Genomic DNA, 12,198 nt, shown 5'->3' with positions numbered 1-12,198 from the left:
TGTAATTTATTGTACTCTGTTTGATCCTGGTTACGGATAATTCATGTTACACATTAGGGCTATATTGATATGCTTATTGCCTCACCTGGTGCACTGACAGTGTTGTGTTCTTACGGCCGGCCTATTGTGTTCGTGGTCGGTCACGCCCGTGCTATGGGGGGCACTAAAATGATCTGCACAGGGGCACTCATGGGGGTTAATCCTGTTACCATCCAGCCACTTAACCGTAAAGTGGCTGGATGATAACCGCAAGGTTGCCAGTTCGAACCCGGGCTCCCCCAAAGTTGGTGTCGAAGTGTCCTTGAGCAAGACACTGAAACTCTAAATGCTCCTGATGTGCTGGTTGGTGCCTTGCATGGTTTCCGCCACCATCAGTGTATGAATTCGTGGGTGAATGTAATGCACAATGTAAAGCGCCTTGGATAAAGTCACTATATAAATGCACCACTTACCATTTACCTTTCCAGACTCTCTTCAACCTGTTCTCTCAATATCTATCACAATGTCATCCGAGAACATCGTAGTCCACAGAGACTCCTGCCTGATCTCGGCTGTCAACCTGTCCATCACCAATGCAAACAAGAAAGTGCTCGGAGCAGAACTTTGACTTGACGTAACGGCTGCACATCCACCTTGAACCCATTTTTCACTTCTAATGCAGCCTACCTCACCACTGTCACACTGCACTACTAAATATCCTGCACCACTCTTACAAAGTTACATGTCTTCTTTCTCTACATCCACAAAGACACGTGAACATGATCAAATTATAGGCATTTTAGTGCAGTGTTGCTCCTTTCACGTTTATTAGCCAAAACTGGGACTAGCCACGACCTGGGACTTCACACCAGTTTGTCCAGTGGTGCTGGAGATTAGTTGTACACACACACAAACACACACACACACACACACACACACACACACACACACACATGGACGGGGGTGAAAACATAATCTCCGCCTCCCGGCCATTCCAGACTGGCGGAGATAAACAACATGTCGACGTGGCGCGTGTTTGACATGAAGACTCACTGTTTGTTTTGAGTCGGGCTGGCTCACTGTTGCGGCTTCCTGCCTGGTTGATGGCCTTGACGAAGAAGATGTAGCGGGTACCACTCTGCAGGCCGTGCACTGTGTAGTGGTTCTGTTTGATGTTAGGCACGATCATCCAGCTGTCCGCCGAGTTGTACAAACCTGTGGGAGACACACACACACACACACACACACACACACACACACACACACACACACACACACACACACACACACACACACACACACACACACACACACACACACACACACACACACACACACACACACAGCAGGTTGAGTAAACAGGACGTGCTGGCACATAGCAAGGCAAACATTATGTTTGGATAAATTATTTGGGCGATGTTGTGGTTCACTCTAATCTTACCCTGGAAAGAGCAGAACCCATTCCTCCTCACCCCGCATATCAAAATCAGGACAGACAAATCATGATGAACACGAGAAGCAAAATGTTGTGAGGCTTCCTGTGCAAATAAAACGGTAGCCTACAGTATATGTAAGCTGGAGAGCCATCCCATTACCTTATCATCACATATGCCTGGGGCAGAATGGTGTGCTTGCTAAGCCAAGTATATACAGCTTTTAGAGCACAGCATTTACACAGTATCTCAAGGGAGTGTCTGAATCGAGGGCCTGGGGCCAAAAGTGCACGATATGCATCGACACTGTACAAATGCAGCCACTGTATGGAAACGTAGTATTAATGTAATGCTGTTTCATGGGAGCTTTTTACCAAAGTGACTGATACTACCGTGAGTAAAAAATAGAGAGAAGTGAACATGTAAGAAATTGATGTGTGCTGGTGTGTGTGATCTGTGCGTTGCAATTTTCTCTCTGTAATCACCTGGACGAATGATTTCTTTTTCTCCAGTAAGAATCATAGCCCTCGTCTAGGGATGCACAAATCTGGGAAGTGGATATGCGGCCAAATCTGGGAAGTGGGATATGCGGCCAATCTATTTGGCTTTTTTTCAATAATGCTCTGATGATTGGTAAACCCACACATATTGGCAAAATTGTGCTACATTAAATGCTAAAAAGGAATCCCTATAACCCTGGCATCAGGCCTGGCTCTACCCTTGTTTGAATGTCATAAATGTAAAAATAATTTGTCTGAAGGCTTTTATATTCGTGGAGAAGCAAGTATCTTGTTTAGCAATACCAGGTGTTATGGCTGGGGCTTGTGTGTGGCGGAACATATAATGGTGTTTCTGTCCACTCCTTTGGCTTTCCTCCCTGCAGAATTGTCATTGCGCGTGGAAAAACAAAAGTAAAAGAGAAAAGCTCTCTCAGGGCCATGGCTTGTCCCTTTTGGTAAGGACGTGTTGTGAATTATTGAGTGAGATGGCAATAGCATACATAAGTAATAGCATAGAGTCTGCTTATAAATATAAATACTTAACAGGACGCAAATAAGGCCTTTTAAAAGTAAGCCGTTTTAAAGTATGAATGAAGGGTGGGGGGATGGTGTACACATATCTACTGACCTCGATGAAGATTTAATCTTCCAGAGAGATGTGAAAGAGAGAGAGAGAGGACCTTTGCACCTTGTAGCTACAAGATCCATCTCATATGCAATGCATTTGTGAGCAGAAGTGAATCATCTGCGTTCTATTTCAGCCTGGTGCTACCATTAAGAAACCCTGTTGTTATTTTTCTTAAAACAAGAAAAAAAGAGAGAGAAAAAGAGTAGAAAATTGCCAGCGTGACAACTTTCTCTCAGTACTACAGAAATATAATCCTAGTGCCTTTAGTAACATCTTGCACAAGGTAAGGAGGTTGCTATGTTCCTTTTCAAAGAGAGTCACACAAAGGACTAAGTGAGAAAGCAGGTCCCTTTGCATTCCATTCTAAACGCTTTTGATCCCCACAATGCCTCCCTCTCTCTTTTTGATGGATCAAATTAGGCTGGTACACAGCAGTGTGCAGTCACTTCTTTATGGCTTAAAACAATAAAAGACGAGACTTTCTGACACTAGCCCTTGTGTTTTACCTTACAGCGCAACTTCAAAGTGGAGAGGATGAGAGAGAGAATTAGTGTGTTGGAGAGAAGAGACGACTCGGTGAGGAAAGACAGAGAGATGGAAGACCAAGGGAGAGAAAGAGACAGATTGGGAGAGAAGGGGATACAGATTGTGTTGAATCATCTAGGGGGGGGGGGGGTGTCTATCTGTACAGTAGACACTCACACAGTATTTGCCCATGTATTTACATATATTCTGTGGAAGAAGTTGTCAAAAGTATCATCATCTTAACCCTTGAACGACACTTGACGGAATTGACGGATTGAATCAATAAGTGCCTTATTAATGCCTTGATATGTTGTGGTCAGAGTTGCTGTCTGCACAGAATGCAACAGTGTCTTGCATTCAACAGATCAAGTGAATTATGCCACAAAATAGCAATTCTGGCAAGAGAGAGAAATACACATTTCTTTGCAGGTAGTAACACCCACAGTGTGATCTGTGATAATCATCTTCGTTCCTAACCACAGGCCAAGGCCTTCTGAATCGACATGAAAGACTGTAATGGATCAAATTCAACGCGGTAGTTCAGGCAGGAACAAAAGTCAAATCCATCCCACACTCATTCCAACAGATTGTTCTGTATCATCACGGGAGCAGAATGCAATGCACCGCCAAATGCAATGCACTCTTGATTAAAATGTCTGATTGAATAACAGTTGGGTTCAGCAGGCATACAGTAGACATAAATTGTGTTCGTATACCGGTATTCAGGAGATAACACCTGATAACAACTCTTCCCCACTCACCTCAGTCACCTGACACCCATCTCACCATAACAACTCCTCCCCACTCACCTGACATCCATCTCACCTGATTTCAATCTCAGTTTTAAATGACAGTTCAACCGAGTGACCGAGCAAGCTGTCATTCACAACATTCCTTACAGTACCTATCTCAATCATCTCACTTGACACTCTCATGAGGGGTTTAGCTCATTGACTGTTTCCGTTTAAAAGGACGACTCTTCTCCCTCCTGTTCCACTGTCTCAAACCAAAATGTTTCCCAGATTAAATTAGTAATTTGATGAATCTGACAAGTAAAACTTGGCATACTTTGTTTGGTATATCAATCTTTTGTTCCAACTTTTAGCATGACTGGCAACAGTAGATTTCTCAATTCAGCATTCATGTGGAGGAACAAAAACGAACCGGCGCCAACCGGAAACCACAACCGGAAACCACTTTCTAGAAGGATTTGCCTAGACTGGGTCTCCCTGGTCAGTTTGGAATAAAAAACAGTTATGCAAGGTTACACTTCTGGTCAGGTCACCCGCTATCTCCCAAGACACTGCCCAAGCAGCAGGCACCACCAGGGCTGGCCCTATCTACAGGAGCCCCCTGCCTTCCATCAGACAGGACCCAATCTGACTGGATTCAATCTGATTCTCCTACTGCGATGGGGCCTGCGCCAAATTCCGGGAGCTATTTCAGCCTTTAGCCATTTATTTGCCACGTTTGTTTTCTCCACAGGTGTAAAGTCAACTTACTATATTGGTCTGTAAAGAACTGTAACCCTTGGATCGATTTCAATCCTAAAATTAAATTCACATCATGTAAAAGTGACTACAGTGTAATGCCCCTAAGGGTCAACAAGGACACCATTACCAGCTAGCACTGTGTTATTGATGCAGCTATTGATGAAACTATTAAGAGTCTGGGTATTTGATGAATGGGTTTACGTAAACATAGTGATCAGCAATTTAGCACCACATACAGCCACAGCAAGGGAGTTAAGACAGTGAGAGAGTGAGAGAGACCGATCTATGTGAGATGGATGTACTGTATTTCTCTAGAGATCATTGTATCAGCCCTTTTAATTAAATGACTCCTCACTCTATCATCCGCATAGTTTATGGTCCATCCCTCCAGTCATCACCAGCGCAAAACAAATGCTGACAGATGATGACAAGTCTCTCTGTCTGCAGTTATGATACAGTAGGCTATGCATGAATAATGCCATCAGCGACATCGACAGAAGTCTTAACCATCTGTCACATCTAATCAGAGAGCATGCTGGGACATGCCTAAAATCAGTGTATTTCTGGCTGTAATCATGCAATCAACCTACCTACATAATTATAATTATACTAAGAATAGCTTGAATTTATAATTGTATTATAGCTCTTTATGCAATATCAACACAGTAAATCCAAGAGTTAATTTAACTCTGAAAGTGTAAAGAATGTGTCTTAAGGGGTGCTTATATTACACTGTAAAAGATGGACCTTTATGCATCCTTATGGGTACATCATTATTTTAAACTTTCAGCGTTAAAATAACACCCTGAATGTATCTATCTACACATAACACATAACTATACTGTACTTACACTGTACTTACACTAACACAATGACTACCACTGACGTAGATCTATGTCCTCTCAATTCCAATGCTTGAGTGCCATGGATGCAAAATTATCTCATCTGGTGGTGTTTTCAGTTATTATGCTAGAGGGCACTGTTTACGCCAATGTATGAATGATGATTTCGAATGACGTTGAGAGAAGAAAACAACCGGTAATTTCGTCATCCACCCGTCCACTACAATGTTATCAGATTTAGAAGAATACATTTATCTTGGATTTCTTTACCCAGATTGCATTTTTGGTGAACACCAGCTCTATTCAACTGCCAATAACTAAAGAACAGAAGATTGTGGTTACAAGAGACCCTCGTGACTCCCCCAGACAGCTTTTGTTTACATCGTTTCAACATTCTGTGGTTCCCATAGGTCGGCGAAATAAGGTAAAAACGCTGGCAGTGGCGGATTAATGAATGAATGAATACCTATCAGTGTCAACGGCCAGTTTGACACATGTACAGATGGTTTGATAGTATAACTGTTTGACTGATGCTACGTTCTTGGTTTGCTTTGGATCCTAGTTTCTTGAGGCACTACAGAGTACAGACTACACTGTCTGCATTATTAGCATTACTGTATACAGTGTGTATGTGATTACCAATTGCTTATTGTAAGTCGTCTGGATAAGAGCGTCTGCTAAATGCCTAAATTGTGACACAGGCAGTCAAACAATACAGTGCATTCACAGCATACAGTAAGCCATCACTTTGCTTACATTTCCCGAGAGCATCTGGTTTCAGTCACACCACATCCGCTACCTCATCTCCCCCCTCTGTGTGTGTGTGTGTGTGTGTGTGTGTGTGTGTGTGTGTGCGCACGCGCTCTATTTTCTGCCACTGTGCCTGGGTGATCCTGCAGATGCAGAGCCCTGCTCTCCCGGGAGGGTTAGGCTCAGGGCCCAGACCATGGAGAGACGATGGGCACACAAGTGGGAGCATTTAGCCAGTCTGGAGAGGCGGATGACAACGCAATGGTAGAAACTGAAGTAGCGTGGCAGCTTAAATGGCTTTCTCTCTCTCTCTGTTTTCCTCTCAGTTTCAGCAGCGGGTCTCTGAGGATATACTGTGGCTGAATGTCTGACTCGCTCAGTCGATCACGGCTGAAATATATCCTGCTGTTTCAAATGGCATGGATACTTCAGCGAGAGACGGTTGAGGATACTGAGGATGAAAGACTGAAAGAGGAATCAGGGGAAATCTCTCTCTCTTTCTCTCTCTCTCTCTCTCTCTGTATGAGCATTGATGTATCTTGTGCATGTGTACAGTACATGTGAATGTGCATAGCCTGTGTTTGTGACTTGTGTGTATGTGTGAATGTATGCATGTATGTGTGCATATATTATAGCATATATATTCTAATCTAATCATACATTTGAGTACCACTGTTCTCCTCCCCTCTGCCCTATAGTGACCATTATCTGTTTTTCATCCTCGTTCCTCTCTTCCCACAGTGCTCCCTCCATACCTTCATCCTCTGTACTTATTTACTTCCATTCCGGCTCCACTGTAGCCTACTTGGCACATTGACTTTATACCGAAATGTAATCCATGTGCCACAATAAAGACACATTCGTTTATCTTTAAATTGTGGCTCCAGCACCTCACTTTTTTCAGCGGATGAGCGGTGGTTCTTTTGACATTTTTACTAAATTGTTGGTCGACAAAAGGGACATCTTTTCAGATGTTTTTAAATCAAAATACATTGTTGGATGGAAAATATATTAATCTTAAGTCTTCAAGTCAGTCTTATATCTGTTTGAAAGGTTTTGAAGTTCCATCACACAGATGACAACAACATGTCACTAAAAGTGATTGCATCCCACGCTTGTGGTGACGCATTGTGTCTGTTGTGTTGGAATGTCACAGACAGACCTGTGAAAGAAAAGTGATGATGCACAGATGGATTGTCAGACAAAAGCAAAATGTGTCTATGACCCTGATCTAGGTGATGGCCTAGGTGGTACTTCATGTTTTACTCAGTCTGCACTGGCTGTGGGGGTAAAGAAAGCTATTTCAGAGTGATTACATCACCAGGAAGAACCATACCTGTGTGAATGTACAGTATATGGCATCCTATACATACGGTCTGTTAATTTGATAGATGGTAGGTTTGTTACATGCTTGCAAATCCAGTTATTATAATACCTCGACCATTTACCGTTATGTTGTTTGACAAATGTTCATGGCACTTACTCTGACCTTGCACTTTGTAAAAACATCTGCTTAAATGCCTAATTATAAATCGTAAGATTGATTAGTCATACTTGTAGAAAGCAACCATTGGCATTTCCATAGATAATCAGTTAGTGTCGACTGTCTAACTGCAACACCTCAGGCTAGTGTTCTGCCTGCGATGCATGTCTCTCCCTCTCTGCTCTCAGCTCCATCGTGAATAAAGCAGAAATGCTAAGAAAAACAATACAGAAAGCAACCATTATACAGCATCTCTTTGTGTGAGAGATGTGGAGATGTACAGAACCACAATGAGATCATGAGAAACCAGGTCACCATAGACAGACTGCTACCAGAAACCTAGACTTCCGTCACATGCAAGCTATATCCGTTCACCTCACACCAAAAACGGAAGTGTAAATGTATTATTATTATCTTCATCTTAAGCAAGACACATGTAGTATTTCCACAGACTGGACATATAATGTCTTGAGAGTGATGTGTTTTAAAGTAGAATGAAGACTCAAGAATCAAGAAAGACAGTTATTCTATCGACCTCTCCTTTCCTCACAGCTGAATCAAGAAAGACAGTTATTCTATCGACCTCTCCTTTCCTTACAGCTGAATTGCCACAAAACAACAGAAAAGGTGAAATCATTTCAAGTTCCCTTATGACATCTATTTTCCATTTTTATATGTAGCTGTCCTAAGCCTAATCAATCAATCAATATATATACCGGTATACACACACACACACACACACACACACACACACACACACACACACACACACACACACACACACACACACACACACTGTATATATATATGTATGCAAAAAATAGAACCAAGTGAAGCGATGATAATATAAGGACACATTCAAATATTTGAATGTGTTAATATTCTGGACATAGCTGGTTTCTGCCCGACAGCAGAGAGATATTATATATTATATTGTGTGTGTGAGCACGTCATGCTCAGTGTCCTGAGCATGACGTTAAACTGCTCCATTGTCACTACCACCGTTAATGTAGTGGGTGCAGATTTTAGATGCATTTGCAACCTCTGTGGACTGTGTTCTTCAACACGATCGCAAGCTCGCATACTACTACAAGGCACTGCTCACCGATGGAGTATACCGACAGCCGGTGCTGCTTGGTGGCCCTTCCCATGAGCAGCTACCGGAAGAGTGGCGTTGGACCTGGCCTTCTAGCGGTGTGTCCGTCCACTGTCGGAATGACAGTGGGTGGATTTTGGGCCCATGGGAACAGCCACGCTACGGAGAACGACATGACACCAGGTGGCAATGCAGGAGTGGACTGGGAAATTGTTTCCTCTGGTGGTCCAGCCTGGGACTGTGGGACATACCCGCGGACTGGTTGGGTTTCGAATAGAGAAATGGAATTTTGTGACCGATATGATAACCGATACGATAGAGGGTATACAACCACTGATAACCGATTTGCAACCGATATACCGTGTTTTTTTTAACTGGAATAAAAACAGGCCTTTTCTGTGAGGATTGTGCAAAGATTTTGCACCGATTATGCAAAGGTAGAGTCAAAGTGACAGTAGTAGAGACAGCCCTGCTTTCTTAAACCAATGACTTTATTCAAGGCTTATAATATTCTTTTACTTCTCACTCAGAGTAAATTAAAAAATACTGTAGCAGCTAAATAAGAGTGGCCTATACTGTAGCATATACACAGTTTACACACTAGTAGCCTATAGTATCCCAGTTTCAGTAAATGTAACAGACCCCATTTGATAAGATATGCAGACAATATAATACCAAGTACCCCCAGTTTGACATGCATTAGGCCACAGACCCCCATTTGATACCACTTTGCTCTCAGTGTTAATTTAACTCTGAAAATCAGGGTCCATTTGGCTCCATTTGTATGCCCTTGGAGAGTTATTTTCAGACCTTTTCTGATTTTCTGACTTTGGTCTGGCCTATTAACATCTTTATAGGCCTGGTTGCTTGTTTCTCTCCCACAAAATGTGGCAACCCTGGTCAAAGCAGTTTGTTGTGGTTAGGAGGAGCATGGATGCTTCGCTTTAGCTTAGTTAGCACAACAGCTAGCAGAGGCTGCTAGAGTCATGAATAATAGTATTTAGCGCACTTTTCTGTCCCAGAACGTATGGATATGTGTGGCTGGCTGCTCCTTCTTTTCTAGTAAGTAAAACAAACAAAAGTACTTTTAACGTGTTGTGGCTGTTTTCAGCACGGCGCGATCGAATCACTACTCCGTCTCCTCTCTCTCTTCTACACACACACGCACACACACACACGCACACACACACTAGACACTCTCTGCTGGAGAAAATCTATCATTACACTAGGTTTTAAACCAGAAGCTGCATGTATTTTCTTTTTATATCGGTGGCCCATATCGGAGACATTTTCACCGATACGATCCGATATGTCCTTATGGTCATATGGGGCCTCTAGTTTCGAACGTAGGATGCCTACACTAATTGTGCCCATGGAATGCTGGGTGACATCATGACATGCTTGTTGTATGTGACTTGATTTTGTTGATGTAACTTTGCTGCACCTGAACTATTTATGTCATTGTATGGAATTTCCTCTGTGTGGACATAAATAAATTGAAAAAAGTGTGTGTGTGTGTGTATGTGTGTGTGTGTGTGCGCTCACTCACTGATGAAATTGGTCTGGCCAGTGTAGATGGTATACTGCAGCTCGTAGGAGGTGACGCTGAACTCGTCCTCCGACGTCCAGTGGACAGTGATGGTGTCGTGCGAGGCCGTACACAGCTCGTCTCTTATGGATGGCGGGGTAGGAGCTAAATGTTCAGAGAGGAGAGGAGATGGAGACTCTTGAGTGTACAGAACATTTTAGATACCCCCAGAAATGTTTAAAAATCTTCTAAATTCAAATCAATTAAAATACTTTACGATATTCAAGATCGTCAACACATAAATCAATAATACATTCATACAATTAATATACTGTAGCAAAAACAACATGGGTACTGTAAATAGAACCTGCCACAACTGTGTATATAATATTAGGTCCAGCTGGTATTCAGCTCTTTATGGCGGTCTTGAATGGAGCTAATGGACTCGAGGCTTGCAGATAACCCATGCAACTGCTGCAAAGTACCATGAATCTGCATGGTACAAAGTTTGTGGAGCCTACTCTGGTGGAACCAATGTGTACGTCACCAACCTTAGAAAAGTACTGTAATTGTAAAAGTGACTTGATATAAAGAAAAACACTTCCTTGAGTTTCAGTGTGGATGGTTTTGTGGATACATTTGCGCATTTATCCAAGGCGCTTTACATAGATAGTGCATTACATTCACCCATTCACACACACATTCATACACCGATGGCGACAGAAACAATGCAAGGCACCAACCAGCACACCAGGAGCAATTAGGGTTTCAGTGTCTTGCTCAAGGACACTTTGACACTAACTCTGGGGGAGCCCGGGTTCGAACTGGAAACCTTGCGGTTGCCATCCGGCCACTCTACCCCTGATCCACCGCTGCCCGGGTGGGTGTTTTCATGTGTTCAATATATATCCGGTCTGTCTGTAAAAGTGGTCCGGCCGCTATAAACGATGGGCACAATTTATTCATGGATTAAATAACCCCGGGCCCTTAAGGTGTTAACTGTTCTGTAACTCTGAGAGAGCACAAATGGAACAAAGTGATTTGGTTCCATTCATACACTCTCAGAGTAATGGTGGTCCTTAAAACATACTCGTGTAGCTCATTCATTACCTGTAAGGTAATCTAGGCCTTCCAGGATCTTCTTCTCCCGGGAAAAGTCCAGGGCAAAGTTATCAAACGCCTCGTTGAGGTTAACATCAGGAATCAGCACCTGGGAGGAGGCCGTCGCCATGGCAACCCTGGAATTGAAAGTTGAGAGAGAGAGAGACGGGCAAGGAGAGGTCAGTGGAAGGACGGAGAAGTGAGAGGGGAGAGAAGAGATGAGAAGAAGGGGAGTGGGGGGAGGGGGTAAGTGAGAAGGTTAGAGGAGGTGATGAAAGGAAAAGGCTGTAGGAGAGAGGGGAGGACAAGGAGAGGTGAAGGGTGGGGCATAAAGAAAGGATGTGAAAAGGATAAAGAGGGAGACTAGCTGGCAGGGAAGACAGGGGAGAGAGGTGGGATACAGTATGGTCAACATGGTGTGTGTGTGTGTGTGTCACTGTGCGAGTATTTGTGCGCATGTACTGTAACCACCACCATGGTAACCAACCACCCTCTTATTTAACCAAGCCAAACCTCCCCTTCTCCCCAAGCTCAGGAATCTGGCCAAATAAACATACAAACAAACAAACACACGTCTCCAAAGTCCAAACACACATGGTGTTTCTCTGGGACGGCTGTGTAGAAACTCATACTTTGTACAACAAAGAGCAGTCTGTATGGCAGGAGCCGTCCAAAACCACAGCCTTGGCTTGGCCGGAGAGCAACGCTGGAACAGAACAGAGCGAGCTCGCGTCCTTCAGGAGGACTTTTGTTTCTCAGTGAGGCGAGACTAGTCCATCATCAATAAATAGCTTGGGCCGGCTCACAGTGGAAAAGAGCATTGAGCGGGCCAAAGCGTAA

General features: G+C 43.4%; 1 protein-coding gene across 4 annotated transcripts in view; it reads right to left on the bottom strand.

Annotated features, from left to right (window-relative positions):
* LOC310873119 (putative E3 ubiquitin-protein ligase MID2) overlaps nucleotides 1–12,198 on the bottom strand; it is a 184,093-nt gene that overhangs the window by 26,042 nt on the left and 145,853 nt on the right. For all 4 annotated transcript variants that reach the window (XM_083785420.1, XM_083785419.1, XM_083785422.1 and 1 more), the window contains 3 exons: nucleotides 11,368–11,495; nucleotides 10,279–10,422; nucleotides 1,033–1,194 (listed from right to left, as the gene is read on the bottom strand). In XM_083785420.1, coding sequence (XP_083641546.1) covers nucleotides 1,033–1,194; nucleotides 10,279–10,422; nucleotides 11,368–11,495 — 434 coding nt within the window. The remainder of the gene's footprint in view (nucleotides 1–1,032; nucleotides 1,195–10,278; nucleotides 10,423–11,367; nucleotides 11,496–12,198) is intronic.

Source organism: Protomyctophum parallelum (assembly GCF_964188405.1).
Source record: "Protomyctophum parallelum genome assembly, chromosome: 16".
Lineage (NCBI taxonomy): Eukaryota > Metazoa > Chordata > Actinopteri > Myctophiformes > Myctophidae > Protomyctophum > Protomyctophum parallelum.
The sequence above is the reverse complement of the archived record's forward strand: the minus strand, read 5'-3'. Positions and strand labels throughout refer to the sequence as shown.